The 21,979-nt window shown below is 26.6% G+C and overlaps 1 protein-coding gene across 1 annotated transcript; it reads right to left on the bottom strand.

Annotated features, from left to right (window-relative positions):
- Positions 1 to 13,273: 13,273 nt before the first annotated feature.
- LOC112692708 (folate transporter 1-like) lies at positions 13,274 to 19,270 on the bottom strand. Its single transcript, XM_025567458.1, has 9 exons — positions 18,996 to 19,270; positions 17,421 to 17,591; positions 16,969 to 17,188; positions 15,728 to 15,846; positions 14,921 to 15,052; positions 14,751 to 14,832; positions 14,077 to 14,269; positions 13,688 to 13,829; positions 13,274 to 13,567 (listed from the first exon to the last, which is right to left on the bottom strand). The coding sequence occupies exons 1-9, from the start codon at positions 19,119 to 19,121 to the stop codon at positions 13,451 to 13,453; spliced, it is 1,302 nt and encodes a 433-aa protein (XP_025423243.1). The 5' UTR covers positions 19,122 to 19,270; the 3' UTR covers positions 13,274 to 13,450.
- Between the last annotated feature and the right edge of the window lie 2,709 nt (positions 19,271 to 21,979).

Below are 21,979 nucleotides of genomic sequence, written 5' to 3'. Positions count from 1 at the left end.
TTTGAGCCAAATTATCCGCGTTCTACGAGTTGCAAAATGTATAAGTATATATATATTGACCCCGTTAACAAACTTTTGAACGTAAAAGCGTTCACAAATAAGTATCTCATTCACTATTCTGTTTTAAAAAATACCTATTTCATTTTTTATTTCTTGTACACACGCATTCGATTACATTCGACCGATGCGACCTCCTGATCGAGAAACACTGGTACGGAACTACTCATGTACTCGACTTGATGATTTTTAGGTAGTCCAGATGAAAATATGTAAATATTAAACAGTAATTCGGGTGTTCGAATCTCCCCAGCTCATATTTTCATAGTTCCAAATAGGTTTTTATTCTATTGGCGTATAACTGTGGATGGGGGAGGGGATGAGTTTTGGTATATGTAACAAGCTATATTTAGAAAATAAAAAATAAAAATTATCAAAACAAATCGACGATATTATAATTTTAATAGTCGTGATTAGTATTTCAATTCAGTTTGTGATTACTGACTCGTGAAATGTATTTGATAAATTGGTGGAACTGAGTCATTGAGTTACTGGTCGCCGTTTCTTGAAATACTGATTCAATTCTCATAATTGATTTTAAAGAATCGATTCTTTGATTTAACTAGTTCATGAACTATACAATCCTAATATTTATTTTAGTTGTTCACAACGCCGATGGTGTATACTGTCTTCTACTTTACTACTACTATCTTTCCGATGTTTTTTTAATGTTCTTTTTTCGTTTAATAAAATAAAAAAATAAATGTATGCAAAATTTAATAAATTGATTTGTAAAATTACCCACTGATTTGAAATTAGTTAATGTTTTATTCAGTCCAATTTTTCATATTTTATTTCAGTAATAATTATAATCAAAAATTGAAATAGTAATCCTAAGTTTTTATTTTACAAGAAAATTACCACTTATAAGGTGGATTTATATTATTGAGTTAGTGGTAGTATAAGTTTATATAAAAATATAGAAGTATAACCGTTACCACTTACTAATGAAACATTGTATTGGTACTTTCACTGCACTAATGCAGTTATTTATTAAATAGTCTATTAATTATAATTAGATCACGGATTATATGGAGTGAATATACTCTATTATATGCATGCAAATATGCATCATAAAATACAAAAATATGTGCTAACAATTAAATTAAAAAAAAAATACGAAAAAATTATGGTGATGAAATATATTATAATAAATAATTATTATATTAAATTTATGTATATTTATTTAGAACTATATTTCTCGTAGCAATATATCACTAAATGTTGCTCCAAGTGGTCCATTGTAAAACTATGGCGCTTGTTATCCAAAATAAATTTAAATGCAGAAAATGACCGTTCAACATCACAGGACAGTATTTAAATGTAGAAGTCATGTTACTCGTTATTGTGTCGGGAAATACAGTACTTGTGCCATTAATGTAAGCATTGATCATACTTAGCAAATCATTGGCAGGCTTTTTGTACAGTAATCAAGTAATTTTTGTTCTAATATTTTTCTGAAAATACGTCAAGCAGTCCAGCTGTTATTGACAATAATTCCTCCATAACTTTTAACGAATTGTGTTGTAACAAATTTCTTGCTCCTAGACTTGTAGTTAGTTATAGTATTTTAGAAAAATGTGTAGAAATCAGATTTAAATTGTATTGTATTGACGGGGTTTCAAATGCTTCCTTGGTATCACGAATTGGTAAGGCATCAGAACTTTTAAATTGGTTCATTACCAATTAGACTAATAAAAAGAAAAAAAAGACTAGACTAAAGTTTTTCTAGTCTAAAGACTAGACTTTATATATTATTTATACATAGCAACAACAGTATTAACTCGTCTGATCAATTAGTTCGGTCGGTATGGATTATTTGTATATATAAAAAAAAAAAATTAAAAAAATATAATATATGTAGTATGTGTTTTAACACATTTAAGCACTGTGATTCTTATTGAAAATATAATTATAATATACCATTTACATCATGAATCAATGAGATATGTGTACTTAGTAAAAAAAGGCGATTATATGCAATTTCATAGACAGATATGCAAATGCATATAATCCGCGGTCTAATTATAATCATTTTTCATTTTCATCAAATGTGTAACCTTTACAATATTTTGGGCAATTTTTGCGAGGGACCGTTGCTTACTATATGACTTTATGATTAAACTATAACAATATTTTTGGAGAAAAATGTTTTATCAGGATACCCCTCCCCCAAAAAAAAAAAAAAACCAAAATATGTTGTCTAAATAACTGTTCACAATAGTAATCTATGGATTTCACTGACACATTAGATCTAGATTAAGTCCAAATATTAATAATAGTTCCATTGTAACATTTATATAGATCATGTTTAATTGTGATTATAAACAATCATGTTTCATAAAATTAAATATTGAAGTTCAGTGAAAAATAAAAACAATATCAACGATGGTTCACATAATAAAACTTATAAATTACAAATAGTACTCATTTTTTTATAATTTAAACTTGAAATGTTTGTACTTATATGTAGAGGGGGAGAAATAGGGAGGCTTGGACCCTGAGCGATAAATTTCTAGGGACAGTACATTATGAAGAGGATTTTAATATAATACAGTACCTAGGTCATTTGGGTGATAAAAACAAATAATGATACTAATAAAATTATTATTGTGATTTTCATTTGTTAAGAAACAAACATTGATAATACTAGAAGTCAGGGAATAGTAAAGTATATTATAGTTTACTAGTTTTAGAATTCAGATACATAGAATAGATGAAACTGATAAGATATTACATTGGCTCTTACAGAGGCGTATTTAGACTTACTTATTGGTGGGGTGGAGGGTTTGGTGACTCAAATTTTTTCTTTAATTCAGGCTCAAAATTTACAAGTAAACGTTTGGTAATATTTAAATCAGCTGAATCATTAATATTTGTGGTTTTTTTAATCTAATGTCGAGATCCACTTAGAATCGACTTTTGCGTAGTTCTTTATAAACACCTGTCTGTGTTTTGAAAGTTATGCTTGTGTTTTATTTAATTTTTCACTAAATATGGATGCAACAAAAAGCCCAATTCAATATTCATAGTCACGCATAATTTGATTTCGTTATAAAATGATTCACATTAAAAAAATTGTCATGTGATTTTTTTATAAATACGAGTATACCTATTCCTAAAGAAATTTAGGTTAGAGGACGTTTTATTTTCTTACCTGAAGTGCAAAATTCCTAAATACGTCTTTGCTTATATGAATAGAAATGATTATATGCATAGAAATATTAAAAAAAAATCAATAGTGCATCATTATTTTTTTTTTAGTTGTTTAAAATTTGCATGCATGGTTTTCATGGTGTTTCATAGAGTTTTTTCTAAAATGCTCAATGAACAAAAAAAAAAAAAAAAAAAATTAAGAACTTTTTATATTTTAAAGTTTAAAATATATGTTAGTGATGGGTGATTCTTGAAAGTGAATCAATCTTTGGAATCTATTGAAATCGGATTGAAAATATCGGTGGTAAAAGATCGATTAATTTTATATGCTGTTTATTTGTAATCAATAGATGACTCTTTCTTTGCAGGTTTACTTGTAATATAGATGAAAAGTAGACTAAATTATGAAATGTGTAGTAACTTTTAGTGATGGGCGATTTTTGAAAGTAAATCGGAATGAAAAGTTCGTGACTTTATTCTAATCATAGTGTCAGAAATGTGAAAAGATCGGAAATTGGATCAAAAATTAATAATGAATCTATTCGCATAAAATACCATAGAACGATTCGATTCGATTCACATGATAAATCGGATTAACGATTCGAATCGATCTTCAAAAAAATGAATCGATCTTTTAGAAGATTTGATCATGAAGATTGATTCAAAAAAATCGATTCATCGTATGACAAAGATCTATCTTTTAAATAATCTATCCAAATCACCCATCACTAGTATACGTAAATAGGTAATAGTCTAATATATTTTTCCACCATGTGAATTTATAGAATTCGTAAACGTGTGTATTGTATACGTACATCCGAAAGCTCTAGTTTATAATGTTTGATATACCTATACATAATAAATATAAATATATGTTTGTATAATAAGTGTGTGTATATATATATATATATATATTTATAAATGTATAAAGCACATTCTATATGTAAATATGTATATGTGTTCGTGGCCGAACAAAAGGTGCTGAAAACATCAAAATTCTGGGAGTAATTGTATTTCGCGTGCGAACAAATCGAATCAGACCTTTAAGTAATTTTGGGATTGAACCGGAATAACTCTTTCCGACCCGTTCGCGTGTACGCTGTGCATCCCTGCCGCCGTCGTGCCCGCACTACGTATATACGGAACAGCAGCGGCAACGGTGGGTAAGAATATACATTTGAACTCGCGCACATACACATTCGTGCGCGCACGCGCGCACGCGCTCGTGAAATCCAATTTCGTCCACTCCTCCTGCACGCAAACGGTACTCAACGCCAAATTGGCGATACAGCCATCCCCAGTTTCGGGACATGTATTCGCCGAGTGTTACGAGCGTGTTAACGAGCGCGGCCGCTGTCGCCGACCGACGTCGCCCGTCGACGTGTCTCGAATCGCAACGCAGCTATGACAACGGACACGACGATGACATAAACATATACAAATATGTACACGTGTACGACCACGTTTGGCAATGATGCGATTGCACAAGCAAGAGTCTATACGCAGAGCTTAAAGTGGCAAAAAAAAAAAAAGAAGCCGGGTGCACTGTATGACGTGTAAACCATTTTCAACGACTTGTTTAAAACTGTCCACACGATTACTGATAAATTGTGTACAGCGGCTCGATTCGGAGAAAATTTCGATGGAGAGAGATGGGGAACGGAAGGTGGTAAATTGCCAAAAACCAAAAATGTTGAAAAATATAGACGGCCATTAAAAATTAGAACTACATCCTATTTATTTTACCTCAAAAAGAAAGAGAAATTAAATACACTTCCTATGTTGTCTATCAGGCTGTTATTTTTATAATGCTATCGAGCATAGAATCTAAATATAAATTACTAATTACTATGATATTATTGTGACATGCTGACTGCACATCATGCTGCAAAATTATTACTATATCATAAGCATCATCATATTAAAAATTGATATCACAGATTTGATTTTTTTTCGTGTTATAGATTTTAATTAAAAAATGACCGGTTGACGATACAACAGATACCTCTGCTCCTCCAATTATGTTTTTTTTTTTTTTGGTGGGAGTAGGAGGTGCAATTAGGAGATCGTTTTTGTTTGTAAAATACTCGGAACTAATTCAGCCAACTAATCGTACAATTAAATAGTGTAACTAAGTTAATCGGCCCCAACGAAATGTAATAGTAAATATGTTCGAGAATATAATGACACAAGTAAGCGTATCTTACGAGACCTAACCAAAAAATGTGTCGGTCATTTGCTGGCTGTTTTTGGCATTTCCAACATTTATTGGGCTGCAATTTTTTTTTTGGCGGATTATTAAATGGATTGTCAAGTCCACTATGGTTTAGTGATAAGATTTAAAAATGTATCGCTAGTATTTGTGACATTTTTTAACACTAGATAAAATAAATCAAAAATAAATTTATATAATGATGATATTCAATACATAATTACTCGAATTTGTAAAGATATCATTATGTAGTCATTATTGAAATTTTGGATTCTAGTTAAATAAGTATTTTTTTAGTAATTACTAGCCGTCCTGGACAGCTTTGATATTGAGCTCTGTTGCTTTGTTTTCCATAGATACACACTTAGCAAGTTCCGATGGCAGTTATCCACACCTAACGCATTGCGATAAGACAACGATAAATATATTATGTATTAATATATATTAATAGTATATAAATACAAAATAGCTATTTTTTTTCAACTGATAAAACAAAAATACAATTCCTGGTAACGGAATTATAAATAATAATTTATTACATTAATATTTTCGGTAATTCGATTAATTTTTCTAAGATTTAATAACCTTCTTTGAGACCGACCAATTATTTTATTTTATTTAAGAAAATATATGGGCTAAGCCATAGGTAACCAAAGATATTTTTCATAGGGGAGGGGAAATGTTAAGATTTGAGGATAAATTTCATGATATTACTATTTTAAAACTAGAATCTTTTTTATTAAATTTTTCAATTTAAAAAATATTTTAGAAAAGCCCCCCTGCAAATTCTCTACCTTGCCCCGCTTCGGGCACCTATAAGCTTAGTCCTTTTAATACAATTACAATTACAGGTGTATTATGTGAATTGCAAAAAACATGTAAGAAAAAAGTAAAAAACGGGTATTATATATAAAAGTGCAGTATACACAATACTGAATCTAATTATATTAACTATATAATTATAATAATTATTTAGTTAATAAGTTAAAAGAAGAAAAAAATTTAAAAATAATGTAAAAAATGGTTGATCCGATCTTTAAACACTCTGTACTAAATAATAGAGTCCATGTGAAAATCGCGAAAGTAAAAATCGCGAAAATAAAATAGCGAAAATTAAAATCGTGAAATGTTACAACAGCGAAAACATTAATAGCGAAAAGAAAGAAATTATTTTCGTTAGTGGGTATACCTTTATAATATAATAATACTAGATAATCAATAATGTTATTTTGTACTATTGCGTCTTGGATCACGTAATAAAGATAATCCGTAGTTAAACCTAACAGCTGTCAAGCTTAATATATTATATTGTGATCATAGCATAGTGTGATGATGTATTTTATATACTCACCCTAGTTTAGGAAAAATATCAAATTTAAATTTTATTTTATATAATATTTTGATTTTAATGTTATTTTAATGTTAATCATTACTTATTATATTATAAAAAGATATATCCAGGTATATTTCTTACTTTTCGCTATTAATGTTTTCGCTGTTAAAATATTTCGCGATTTTTACTTTCGTGATATTTTTTTCGCAATTTTAACTGGCACCCAGTCATAAAAAAGTTCCACTGTGCCAGAGGATTTTCAGTAAGAATATTTTGTGGATTTTTAAATAGTGTTGTACATTACTAATACTTTTTATTAATTATTAGCAATATTTTTAATCGGTACTTAATTCACTGCTTATGTTTTCAAATGTTATCTTATGCTCATTTTTGTAATGTCGCTTAACACTGTAATCTTTCATAACTGTTTTTATTTTATTACAAATTAAACACAATAACTTACTACTGGGTTCGATAAAAAAGAAACGATTGGTCTAATATTCTTTGAAAGTATTATACTCATCGATATTTTTTCATTTTGCAGCCATAGCACTCATTAACAAGTAAAAAATATCACACGCAGAACTAAGACGATTGCACTATAAAACTGATTCAATATTAATAACATAATATTTCATTGTGTTATGATGTTAATCAAAACGTAGATAACGTGTAGATTAAATTAAATAATAAATATCAGTTATTAACATAATGTGATATTCCATATGTTTATAACAATTATAATTGTAATTACGGGCCGCGGGTTGCCGACCATTGCTTCAGGCGCGTAATTCGGCGATCTAAGGTTTTTGCTCAGTCACACAGTCGCCACCCATGTACTAATGGAAAGATAACCTAACCAAGTTATGATAGTAATAATTTTGTTTTTCAACAAGATGGAGTACCAATGCACTGGAAGTTAGAAGTTCACCGGCATTTGAATGGCGAACTTACTCGACGATGGATTAGGTGTAAAGGAAACAATGATTTGGCAATTCATTCCTGTCTATTACGTTCTCCTTACCTTACGGTAAATTATTTTTTTAGTGGGGCTAAGTAATATAGAAAGTTTATGTACCACCATTACCTATAGACCTGAAATAGTTCCAAAACAGGATTACAGATGCGGTGAATGACGTGACACAAGGTATGATCAGCAACGTTTAGGAGGAATTTGAATACTGAATAGGTGTATGAGCGAAGTGAATTATTTTTTGGATACCATTCATTATTACTAATTCATTTTGAACCTCTTAAAATGTTATAAGATGACGCTTATCGTAAATGCAATATATTTTGAACAAATCTTGTTGTTAAGTGCCACATCGATGTCCATAATGCATACAAAATTAAGTCCAGTAGTCGAAGTCGTTAGTTAAATAAGTAAGCTTTAAGTTACAAAAGTAATTAAATACGTTTAAGGAAAACTAGATTTTATTTTATAATATTATTTTTAGTTCATATCTATACTAGAAATCACTGAATAATGAATATCCAACACAAGTATAATTTTATTTCAATTATTATCGCATACTTATATAAAATATTTTGTCACCTTAAATTTCAGATTAATATTTGTCACCTTAAACTATACATATATGAAGCATATCAACACTGACAATATAGTACTCGTATATAATATACTCAAATATATACTGGATTATATAAACAAGACCCGCAGTACATTTTATAGAATATATGTAGTAGAACATAAATATTTATATCATATACGTATTACGTTTATGTGTAATATGTTGGTGTGTGTGTACTTATATATGTATGTATAACCATTGAACGTGACTATTATCCCTTCACAGGGACTTTAACACGTTATTATGTAATTGGTTTTGCGTAGGGGCTAAAAGGAGGGAGGTGTTTAGGTTTTAACCAGGAAAACCGCTTAGGTTAAATTAAAAGTTTTCGCTTCTCTATGAATGCACATTATACAGAAGTGATTAAATTTGAATAATCTCTGCATGGCAATAAATTCAAAGTTAATGATATTGCAATCGAATATTGTGTAATGGGCACATTAACGTGCATATAAACATATACATATATTCATTGACAACCAAATAGAAAAAGTGAATATGTTGGTATTGGTATCTGTATTTAGTGATTTATGTTAAGAAGTGAATTTCTTATAAATTATTTTGTGTTTATTATTTAACTAAAAAACTATTGTAATAAAAGTCAAATGATATATCAGCAAATTTAAAATTATTTAACAATTTTATACTTAAATTGAATCACTCAATCATATTTTTATAAATATTATGCTAATTAATATTCCAAAATATAAAGTTGAAATTAACAAATTAAATTAAATTAAATTTAAAATCATTATTAAATTATCAGATGTATCGACTATATTAGAGTAAAAAGTTATTTTAGATATCTTATGTTGACCATTCGAGTAGGCAAATTATAAATATGTGTGGTCTATTTACTTGTTTTTCATAAAAGATATTCATAGTTATGGCATTTCATAATTTTTGTAAAATAAAATACCTATAGTTTTAGATCATGACAATTATATAAGCTTCTAATTTTCTGTTCCAAAGGTAAATAAATTCAATTATAATTTTTATGAAATATTATTTATTATATTCAAATAGTGTATTACTTCATAAATAACACAATTACTTTACCACTTATATTTAAAAAGAAAATTGTATGGTACGTCCATATTATACTTTCAGGCAATATTAATAATACAAAATTCATATGCATTGTGTTAAGTATAATTAGCGTATAATTTTTAATCAGTAATTATTGTACTAATTTATAGAACATATATAATTTATATTATACAGGCGCGTACACAAAGGGGGTTTTAGGGGTTCAAACCTCTCCCGAAATTCAGGAAAATGATATTAAATATATTTTTATATAGTAAAATTGGTATATAGATTATATTATTATGAAAATGTACAACGTAAAACCCCTTCCAAAACATTTCTTTGTGTACGCGTCTGATATTATACATTTCATTATATTTTGTAATCAATTGCTTTAGTCTTATAATTTGATTGGGGTTTTATTGGACCCTTTCTTACTGTGTACAATAAAAAAATTTATCACCAATATTAAAATGACAACATTATTATTTAAATTCAATTCGAGTTCATGAAGGGTTATATGTATAAAACGTGTGACAAACTGTTAAACCATGACTTAAAGAGATTTACAATTTGTATAATGCATATTACATGTAAACACGCACGATTCTAAATGTTGTATAACTAGAATACATAAGACCTATCCAATGTCCATTATTTTCTAACTTTATTGTAATAAGTTGATATTTGTTTTAGAATAAGTATTTATTTCAATTTATTGTTTAAAGGCAATTTCGATTATTTAACGATTTTAGTAAATGCTTTTGAATACTTATAATGTATCACTATATGTTTACGGTCTCTACATTATGTAGGTATTAATATTTCTTTTTAATAAATGCGAGTATGATGATTGTGATCAATGATAGTATTAAAATGTACCATTGTGCAACAAAGTTATTTGATTTACATTTATTAAATTTACACAAAATATCATAATCAATTAAATATTTTAGTTACAGAAATAATTGTCTCAAACCTTGGTGATAGTTTTAACAAAACAAGTAGCTAAAATACGCTTAGAACTGCTTAACAATCTATTACGATTTGTACAGACGTCATATTTTATTCGAGTATATATTTTACTGCGGCAGTAAGGGTAAGTTTGTTTTAAGTATGAACTGTGTATAGGGTTTATCAGGTCGGCTTTAACTTGGCTTTGTGGACCGGAGAGAATGTGGCAAAAAGGTGTGGAGGAAGGGAAATGCTCCCTTTTTCTACAATCCCAACCCCCTCCGGCCCTACCACCGTAAAGCTATCGCCCGAAACTCGCTATTGAATTGTGTACATGCCGGTCAAACGAATGAAGCTTTCCGAGGGGGTTGTTGAAGCAAGGGTAGAGGGGAGTGTTTGATCGCACCACCGCTACCAGACCTGGTCGATTGTCGGAAAACGGAAGTTAAAGGGGATCCTGCGGGCTGGGGCTCCAGGAATATCCGGGAGAGCATCGTATACAAGTATACGCACAAGCGCACGCGGCTAGTGGTGGGGCGCCAATCACTGAGTGCCGTACCATACACTTGTTTCTCATTTTCTCGTGGCTTTAACAGCGGGTCGGGACGATTCATAATGTTTAATTATCGATTTTGCCCCAATCCTCCTCATCGAATTTTCGTATAAAAAAAAAAAAAAAACAAAAAATTAATGATGAAGTATAGTGGTATATATGTATAAATTATAACAAGTTCGTGTCAATATAAATACAACTATCTTCTCATTACTCTGAAGTGATATACCTACTTATTTTTATTTTCTCTTTTTCTTAAATTTTTAACTATTCGCATTTTTATCTTAACATTACTACACATTTTCATTTAGGCAGCATAAACGCAACTAATATCCAAATATTGGGGGTTCTGAAATCGCTAATAATAAAGTTAATGGTATTTCACTATAGTTATTATAGATTGACCTAAAAGAAACAGGGGAACTAATGACCACCTTGCGTATCCATAGTTGCATCTATATTAGACAGGTAATTTAAACATACATTTACATTACTATTTACAGCTAATGTTTAAAATTTTCGTGTGTGTGTGTGTGTGTGTGTGTGTGTGTGTGTGATTGTGTGTGTGCATAAAAATAATATATTTATACACAATTATGATAGTGGGACGAAAGTCTTATAAAGTTGTATCAATAATATTGAGTGATTCATATTTGATTTTGAAATAAAACTTAATTTATTTGAACGTATAGGTTCAAGGAATAAACAGTGAAACATTTAATATTTTAAACAGTTACCAGTACTAAATTATAAATATTATTTTTTTAATTTATTCTTATTTACACTGCGTAATTCTATAGGCAAATAAAAAATTAACTCTGTTGTTTCCGGAAATTTACTACATGAATACGCCTTGTTCAAACGTACATATCAGCATCAAGTCATAGGCCGCTAAATTGTTTTGACAGTCCGTTATTCACGGTCTGTATAATTTCCATTGTTGTTTCTTCTTCGTCCGAAATCTACCTATGCTTGTTATATTTAGGATTAGGCTAAAAAAGGGCGCTTGTGCAGAACAATAATAATTATTCCGGCGCAATCAAGTCTGTTTTTGACATACCTGTCTTAAAACAGTGAATGTGAATGCATGTATTTATGTACACATGAAATTACAAAATATTTAAAAATAATACACATGTGGTATCATGTATCATTTTTTAAAAATCAATACAAATATTTATTTTTTTGTAATTTTTCTTCAATATGTGTTATTGATTCGTTACTATGTTCATTAATTTCGAACTGATTACGCGATCGAATTATTGAAAACATAACAAAAATTATAAAATTCAAAATTTCTAAGTGCAAGTATATAGAATACATGAAAATTTATTTTTTTTAAACCAAGTTATCAGTGAGAATAAACATACAACAAACATACCATTAACTATATTTAGGTATACCTGAGATAAATTGTTATTGAAATTCTGAAGTATATAAATTATATTTTCCTCATATTTATCAAAATAATAAATTTTCAAAATTCAAATTTTAAAACCTTGATAAATAAATATAATTTTTATAAATTATAAATAACCTTTTAGCTACAGTAAAATATTGTAGGGATAGATTGGTTTATAATATTTAATCAACTATAATACTTCGTCTGTTATATTTATAATTTTATTAAAAGAAATATACAATATATATATGTCATTTTTTATATTGATTAAAAGTTATAAAAAAAAAATAAAAAAAAATAAAATAAAAATAACTATTATGGTGGAAAAAATAAGAAAACTAAGATAACTAAGAAAATTAAAAATTAATCATTTTAACGTGTCAGATATGTCTTATTTTCTATTTAAAAAGTTAATTCATACATTGGTGCAGATTTATTACCCGAAAAATGTATACCAAAAAATATAACATTACTGCACCCAATACTTACTTTAATCAGAACCTAAAAGAACAGAAAAAAATGGTAGGACATGGATTTAAATAAATAATTTTCTATATTTTTTATCATGCGAGTAATTATTATGAAAGTTTATTAATTCAGTTAAATTTAAGCATAGACATTACAGTTGTTATATGTTACGACACATTTGAGTATAAACTTTGCACACATTAAATACATATTAATTACATATAATATACTGTAACATCGAATAGTAAATAACTAAAATCTTAAATTTTAAAATTATGTATTTAAAAACAAAGTTTATGAAAAAATACAAACAAAAAAAAAGTATGAGCTATATTAAAGTAAAACATAAATACATAGATCATAATTTGAGATTTGAATTAACTTTTATGGTTCACTAACTTTCTTAGTACTATTAACATCAATTTAAAAATTAAAATCAATATTTTACAAATATTAAACTATAGATATAAATATTAAAATTAATGTACATATTCATTATTTTTGAATACTTTGATTATATTTCATAATTTGTAAAAGTAAGTTTTCTCGTAAAAAACCAAATATATCTTAAGATTGGTAGTGAGATCTAAATAAAAGTAATTTATATAATAGTAAACGTTTTATTATTTAAGGAATTTAATTTTAGTCTTAATCCGGATCATGTGTAAAAGTAAATATTGTATGATTTCTTTATTCAGTAGGAAACGTCGTATACAGAACAACTATTTTCCAGACTTCTCTTAAATTCTATACCACAAGGTATCAAGTAAATTATCCCTATGATGATATATGTGCTACCGAACAAAAGAACCTATAAGTATATGTTTCAAGTTATAATCTTTTTGATAAATACAAAGACAATCGAATAAATATTTTCATTTGTATTCTTATAAATACAAATGTAAAATTAAAAATATTATTTTAAACGTACCTGTTCAGGGATATTAATCTGGAAGATATTACCACGAATGAAAAGTTCTTTATAGCACAATAAAACTACTAAAGATATGAAAGTGTTAAAACACATTATGAGTGCATAACATTTATTTTTCAGCTGTTTTGCAATTTCAGACCTTTTAAATTAACAAAAAATAGTATATGAAAATAAATAATACAATTATTGTTTACATATAATACGTTATCATATGTTACGTTAGAATTGAAAAATATTAGAGAGTTATGCAAGTAAAAGAAAAATATCGGATATACCTATAAATATTATTTATTGCTAATAATATAATTCGGTTATTTAAACACAACCTAATGACGAATTTACTTTATTATAATATTTTTTTTAAAAACCAGTATATTTTTACTTACCATGATATAACAAACATAGCTTGAATTAGTGATCCAAATAATATGTACGATAGCTGAACAGATAACATTTGTTGGTGAAAGTAACAAAATATTACGCACATACCAAGAATCAATGTCCCAGATCCTATGAACGCATTACATTTTAATTCCCAATTCACTCGTCTTACGCCAATTTTGTATGAACTAACTGCTCCTGTGAACATAATATATGACAAGGTAATAGAATCTATCGATATTATATTATAGGTATATTGGTATTTTTGTTAATATTTTAATAATAACTAATGAGCAATTCATTGGACTTGGATATTTTAAAAAAGAGTACCTTTATTAATAAATAATGTGATGGTCTACATAATATTATATGCATGTATAATATTTAGCTGATTTTATAGACACTAAAAACATAGTACATACGTAATTTAAAATATATTTTTACCATATACGTCAATATTATATCAAATATGACGAATAACATAATAACTAAAAATTATCTATATCTATATAACATTTCAAATATATATATATATAAAAACTTATATTATTTATAATATACATAGTTATACATTTATATTATAAAGTTATATAGTTATATAGTTTATATATATAAATAAATTTCGTTTGATGAATATTTCTTAATTTTTATTATATTTAAAATTAAATAATTCACTTACCAATTAACATGGTCAAAGATTCTACTACTCCATTAACTTGCTCATTTTCACCAAACTCATGACTTAGGAATGACATATTTATCTGTAATTATAAATGTTACTTTATAATTGAATAAAATGTTCAGTTATACGATTTAATATCATACGATTTAATACCATAGTAAACTTACTATCATATAGCCAACTAAGCCCAAGCAATACCAAATGGACCATTTTAATACAATCAAGTTTTTATAAGATTCATTTAAGTTCTTCCACATCTGTCTTGAAATAGATTTAGATGATGGCTGAAGTTTTTCATTCTAAAATTATGTTTTGATTTAAAACATCTTATATAGTTGATTTTATTATATTTTATAAACAATTAAAATTTAAATAAAAGTAATAACTTATATTATCTAAAGATGGGTAAGTAAACATAGAAATAAAATCAATTACGATTTAGAATATTATAATATTTAACGTATCAAAATAAAACTGTAGGTTATAATATACTCATAAAAATAAAATTTTAAATAACTATTTAAAGATTTTTCTATTGTAATTTTTCAAATCAAATTAAATATCAAGTTTGATATTATACACATACTATCAAAAAAGAACTTTTTGTTTATTTTTAATGATTATATATATTTAATATTTACGATTATACCTAAATTTAATATAATTTTTACATCACATGATTTATACCGATGGTGTTTCATAACAAGTATGTAAATAATGTTTTTAACACTAAATATAATTTTTGGTTTATACAGTTGATAAAAAGGACCTTATAAATTGTCCGCAAATAACATTATTATACCTATATTATTGTTGGAATTTAAGATCAGTAAATTATTTTCTCAATTTAAACACTATTTTTCTTAAATTATTCTGTCAAAAAAAAAAAAGATATTCATTCTTCAAGTTAAGATATAATCATTTTTTAATTGAACACATAATTCACTATAAATAAAAAAATTGAAAATACTCACCATCGTTGTAGATTGTTCATTATTATTATTTACCATGAGCTTTGCAATAACATCATCTTTGTAATTTCTTCGTCTTACTGGTGGTAAAAATGATGCCCAAACGAATGCAAACACTACACCTAGAATAAATACAAGTCTTCTATACAATATTCAATTATTTTTGTGACTATATGAATATTTAACAAGGGGGTATTTTAAGGGTGTCGAAGGGGCGATCGCCCTCCCTAGATTTAACAACTTTGATTGGTATGTGGTATTTCGAAAATTATTAGTATGGTAATAGTTATTGTGTTTTTCTTAATTTTTTCCTCCTACAACCATAACAGTTATTGTTATTTTTCTATAAAAAAAATGTATAAATACAGAAGATTTTCCTTTCGCCCCCTCTAAATTAAGGTCCAGGACACCTCTGATAACTAAAAGTATATAAAGTACTTTTAAATTAAAATTTTAGATAACAGAATTGACAAATAGCACTAAATACTAAAAATTAATGAAGTTTCAAAGTCTAAAATGATTAAATTGTTTCTGTTTTTTTATAAGAACATATTTTCTGTGATAGATGGTAAATACAAGTATTAAATGAATAATTATAACTAGGATAATAATTAATTTATCAATATTGGAAACTGAAAATAAAATATTTGAGGAATTTAAATGAACACTAATTTCATTATATATAATATATATGTATTTGATCATTAATTTATATTTAAACGAGGCGAAAATTGAAGTTAAAAGTAAATTCGTAATATACATCGTATATTTTAGGATAAAGTATGCTAAAGCTTTTCATTAATCGCAAACTTGCTCATTTTTCAAAATCTTTTTTCTTATAATTTTTAAAAAAAAAGATTTATTGTGACTAATTAAGTATGCATATCATATTAGTATCTATGAATTTATTTATGTACCAGCAATTTAAAATAACCTTAATTCTTAATTGTTTGAATAAAAAGTATATTCCATCATGTATTCTATCATTCGTGATGTGCTTTAAAATATTCCAATTGATAAAACTCAAGTAAGGTAGGGAGATCTGATAAAAAATATGTAGAGTAACTGGGTGATGGGTTAGATTGTGAAAATTTAAGCATTTGATTGAGTTAATTGGCACTTTAACAGGCTGAATATATAAGGATTAGTAATTCTTAAAGGACTGATAAGCGAAGAAAGGATGGATGGAATATAAAAAGTCATCGAATTTTGCCATTAGATATTTAATTAATAATCATACTTACTTCCTAATGTGAAACAGGGTAGGTCTTTAACATAAGATTTTCCTCGAGTAAAAAGCAAAGTCTGAGCAAATACTGATGAACAAAATTTGCCTAATAACATAGCGGTTCTTGCTAATCCTGATGTGGCTTGGTAATATCTCTTATCGTGGACTCTTGCAAATAAGTAACTTAAATATACTACTTCATGAGGTATGAAAAATGCTCCAAATAGCTCGAAAACCTTCAAAATAGAAAAATTAAATCATCTGAAAATTAGTTGTCCAATTCTAAATGCTTATGATGCGTTAGCTTTAAATGTTTAATTAAACTTTTACTTAGCAGTACTAACATTCAATAATTTAGTTTAACATAACGTGTCAAAGTACCTAAATCAATTTTAATATTTGAAGATACAACTATTTAAAAATGGCTTATTATATCATACCATGCATTCCTTAAATGTAAATACTTACTTTTAGTCGAATAAAATTAGGTAACATCACAAGATTGACATAGAAAAGTATTCCACAGAAGACGTTGAATAGCAAAACCGGTTTATAGAGTAAATAATCGGTGATAATCGTTATTACTAAAATAGACAAGATGTTGGAATAGTCACGAAGATGTGCCAATTCATCTGTTGCCTGTGTAAATATAAGTACATGCAATAAAATACATATTTACTAATCATTTTTAATAAAATTCAATTATTTACTGAGTTCATATCATATTGAACCATATCAATACCTAACACACATAATATTATGCAAAATACGTTAATCTATCAAATTTTTCATAATAGAAACTGATTTGGTAGAAACGGTTGGTAGAAACGGGCATTAATCAAAATATCATTTGGTGGAAATGGGTATCGGTCAAAATATAAATTGGTGAAAAAAGGAAAGGTACACTTTTGGTGGAAACGTGTCCCACCATTTTTAACGAATAGCAGTTAACCATTGTCATATAATTTATTATATGGCCGCTTTTTTTTTTTTTTTTTTTTTTTTTTTTTAATAGTTGAATATAACATAAAATACAAAATACTTGTAAAGAGTATTTTTACATAAATATCTTGAAGTAGGTATATAGTATTCTACTTTTACTTTCATATGCATGCATGTATACTTCATGTTTACAACTGGCTACAGATCATTGTGAAATATTATTTAATAATGTTACAACATAAAAACATCGCAATGATTAACTATGTTTATAATAACTACATTTCGTTAGTGGGATCTTGTATTTATAAAATTTTCAGTTATAATCCAATCTAAGTTATTTATAGCTATCATTATGACCGCTTTTACTAAATTTTAAAATATACTATTAATTACTGCCAGAGAAACCATTGTATTAAGAATAAAAATGTTATTATTTTTTTAAACATAGTTTATGAACTACTTTAAAAAAAAAAAAAAACCACACAGATTAGATATATTTATTCAATATTTAAGAAATATTTAAAAATATTTAAATATTTGATAAATGTTTAATATAATATTCAATATTGGTTATACATTTTTAAACATTGGATTAAATATTAAACATTCATATAATTTTAAATTTTTATTTATTTTTTAATTAAAATTTTTAAATAAATTTTTAAATTTATCGATTTATAGTGCATAATAATATATTAATCTTCAACCCTCATAAAAAAAAAAAAATACTAATATTTATATTTGATGTATAGTGTACAATGTATGTATAATAAACTGAAATTAAGTAAGTTATTATCATACATACTATAAGTACAAACTTAAAATGTATCGCTATATACAATACAATATAACATTTGTTTAGGAGAGTTAAAGAAAATATTTAAAAAAAAGTAATGTACCGGGTATTAAGTATTAAAATTAATTTGGTATCGCTCATCTATGTTATTCATGCTTCATCAATACTTACAGTACGATACATCTTATTCTGTATAATTATACAATAATAATTTTTATGAATCAAGCAACTGATTTATAACTATAATTGTTATCGTATAGTTACAGTAAACTTTTGGAATGAGTTAAACTTATTTAAGTATTTACCTGAGATAGAGTAATGTTTAATCGTGGACTGGTGAGATACGTAGTCATAAAGTAATCTAATGGTCGAAACTCGACGGCAAATATGAATACTACCACAAGGGCAATAATTGTTGTCCAACTATGCATTTTAAAAATAATAATCACAGATATTTTTAAAAAATAAAACAAATATATGAACTCAAGCTATAAATAGTATACAGTATGTATTGTTATTACTACACAGGTACACAGTAGGTATCAACTCGTGCGAATGACTAGATGATAGTATTTACTTTCGCATTCATTTAAAATAACATTCAACGTGTTTCACGAAAATATGTAATCGAACCGGTTTAAAAAACCAGTAAAGTGTTTAAAACAATATTATTTATATGACTATATTAACTATGACCTACTGTAAGAGAGTTGTTCTTGTGTATAAAAATACTAGGTTATTAAAATATAGCATTATTATTTTTAAATTTCTTAGATAATTATTTTAAAATATTGATTTTTATAATCCTTAGATATTTTACATTATTTTACTATATGCTATGATTAAATAATATAAGTTGTCTTCCCTAGTTGAAATTTAAACTCTTACAAGGTACGAAAACTTGAAAACAACGTATCAAAACTGAACGCCGTCCGTAACGTTCACAACAATTTTCAACCTATCTATATGTTGGTTATTGATTACAAGTAAGCGCGGATACATATAAGCATTGTTAGAGAACCCAATGGAAATACTGTTCTACGATTGGCTGTAATCCCAATGAGATAACGATTTTGCTATCAATTATCTGAATTTCAGAAATCACGAAAATTATCAGTTATCAAATTTCTGATTTTTGAATATTTCAAAGACGTTTTAATGCTTTTAAACTTTTAACTTTTATTTGGAATTTGAAATTTGACAAAATGATATTTTTAAAAAAAATATACAAATAACATTATTTGAGAAATTGGGAATACCGTTAACATCAGATCAAACATATCATATATGGAAGATATTAATAATTAGGTTTTTGAATTTAGGGAGTTAAATTTTAATCGTTGGAACTACCACTCCAGTATTCCGAATAGCCAACGAATTGTTTGCTAATAAAATCTTTTACAGTTTTTTTTTTAGATTTTTACAAACTGAACAGTTATACAACATTTTAATTTATATTATTTGTTGATATGAATAAAAATTATTTATTTTAAAAGATTTAATAATGTATTCTATAGTATTAATATATGTATATTTTATTATAGATAGAAAAGTTGAATTTCTAATTCATATTTTATAATATTTTTTTTTTTTATTTATACTTAAATATTTATAATAAATATTTTAACTATTATAATTATGTATCTATTTTATATTCTGAATGAAGTGATTAATTTATTTATTTTACAATGATGTGTTTTTTTTTATTTTTACAGACTGATAAATAATACATTTTAAGTTATATTATTTATTAATATGATTATAAGATTTACAATTATTTCTATAATTTTTTATTTTTAGTTACCATAACTAACATATTAACTAATATTAATTTGATGATTTTCATTATTATATAAGTAATTAAAACTTTACGGGTTCCAAGAGTGAAGTAATGACTATTCAGCGTATGAGTGACATGTATATATTAAAATCAAATACCTACTATATTTGGAACTTCCGTGGAAAAATAAGAAATTAAGTTTAAAAATACGAAAAATATTTTCCCGACATGAAAATACAAACAAAATGTCATACCAAGAAATAATAATTACTCATTAATAGTACATGAATTATGATTATGAATAGAAAATCTATATGTATAAAAGAAAATCAGATTAGTTACAGAATTTATAATTCAAGAACGGCTGGACCGATTTTGATCATTTTTGATTTGTAGGATTCGTCTCCGTTCTAGAATTAAAATAACTCTAATCTGGGCAAGAATACAGACAATTATCTAGATAAGTAAAAGTTTTATCTTAGATAAGTAATTAGATAACTTAACGTTATTTATCTAGATAAGATAAAAGATGACAAAAAATCTATCTAGATAACTTATCTAGATAAATTTATTTAGATAAGTCCCAACTTTGATCGTAGAACAGTATTTTCATTGCGTTCTCTAACAATGTACACTATGCTTATATGCGGCGCGGATCTAGAAATTAAAAAAGGGTGGGGAGGGTTGGACGAAAAAATTAACTTCGAGTACATAAAATCATAGTCATTAAGTTATTATTTTTAAGCGAATAAAATAATAATCATATATGCATATTATAAAATAATAATAAATAACTTTAATAACAAAATTACCTTTTATTGTATACATTATACCTAAATAATTACATAGATTAGAGTGTAAAATATTTTTTAGACGAAAAAAAGATCTCAGTTTATTAGTAAATTAATTTGACCAATCCTCTGTTCTTATCCTTCTAGGTTAGGATCACGAGGACTTTATAAATAATCACGGTTAGCAATCACTTTTAGTCAATAAGTAATAAAATAAAATATGTTATAAATATAGTATTGCTTCTCTTTATTTTAATTGACAAATTGAAAATTAAGGTAATATTATAAGTTAGTACCCAATGCCTTGGGGGGGGGGGATTCAGCCACCATATTCTCCCTTTGTATCCAAACTTAATTAAAAGTGTAAAAACGAACAAAATATTTATCTTTATATATCGATATGATAATATTTTTACGTGAGACATTCAGTTGAAAATTCAATAAACAAAACGTTTAATTTATTGGATTAAATAGTAATAACTCGACCGATAGCTTTAGACATCACAATTTTCTCAGTTGGGGAGTAATACGTACTGCAAAATATTAATTTTCATATATTTTTTTTTTTCAATGTACACCGTACACTTATTCATACGAACAAGTATTTTTTCTTCACCCCAAACACTAGACGCGTACACTTTGGTACACAAAGCATCCACGTTACGTTTATGCGTAACAGAGTGGTAGGTGGACGCCAGTGACGGTAATTTGCATAACG

This window comes from Sipha flava, unplaced genomic scaffold (genome assembly GCF_003268045.1).
Source record: "Sipha flava isolate LNK unplaced genomic scaffold, YSA_version1 76_pilon_pilon, whole genome shotgun sequence".
Lineage (NCBI taxonomy): Eukaryota > Metazoa > Arthropoda > Insecta > Hemiptera > Aphididae > Sipha > Sipha flava.
The sequence above is the reverse complement of the archived record's forward strand: the minus strand, read 5'-3'. Positions and strand labels throughout refer to the sequence as shown.

What these genes read in the sequence shown, in the direction of transcription:
- LOC112692708 (XM_025567458.1), bottom strand. Translation starts at nt 19,121, where the DNA reads ATGCATAGTTGGACAACAATTATTGCCCTTGTGGTAGTATTCATATTT. An exon ending in GCTTAGTTGGCTATATGATA is followed by an intron (nt 14,833 to 14,920) that starts GTAAGTTTACTA and finishes TTATAATTACAG; the next exon opens with ATAAATATGTCATTCCTAAG. An exon ending in ATCTTTGACCATGTTAATTG is followed by an intron (nt 14,270 to 14,750) that starts GTAAGTGAATTA and finishes TTATGTTCACAG; the next exon opens with GAGCAGTTAGTTCATACAAA.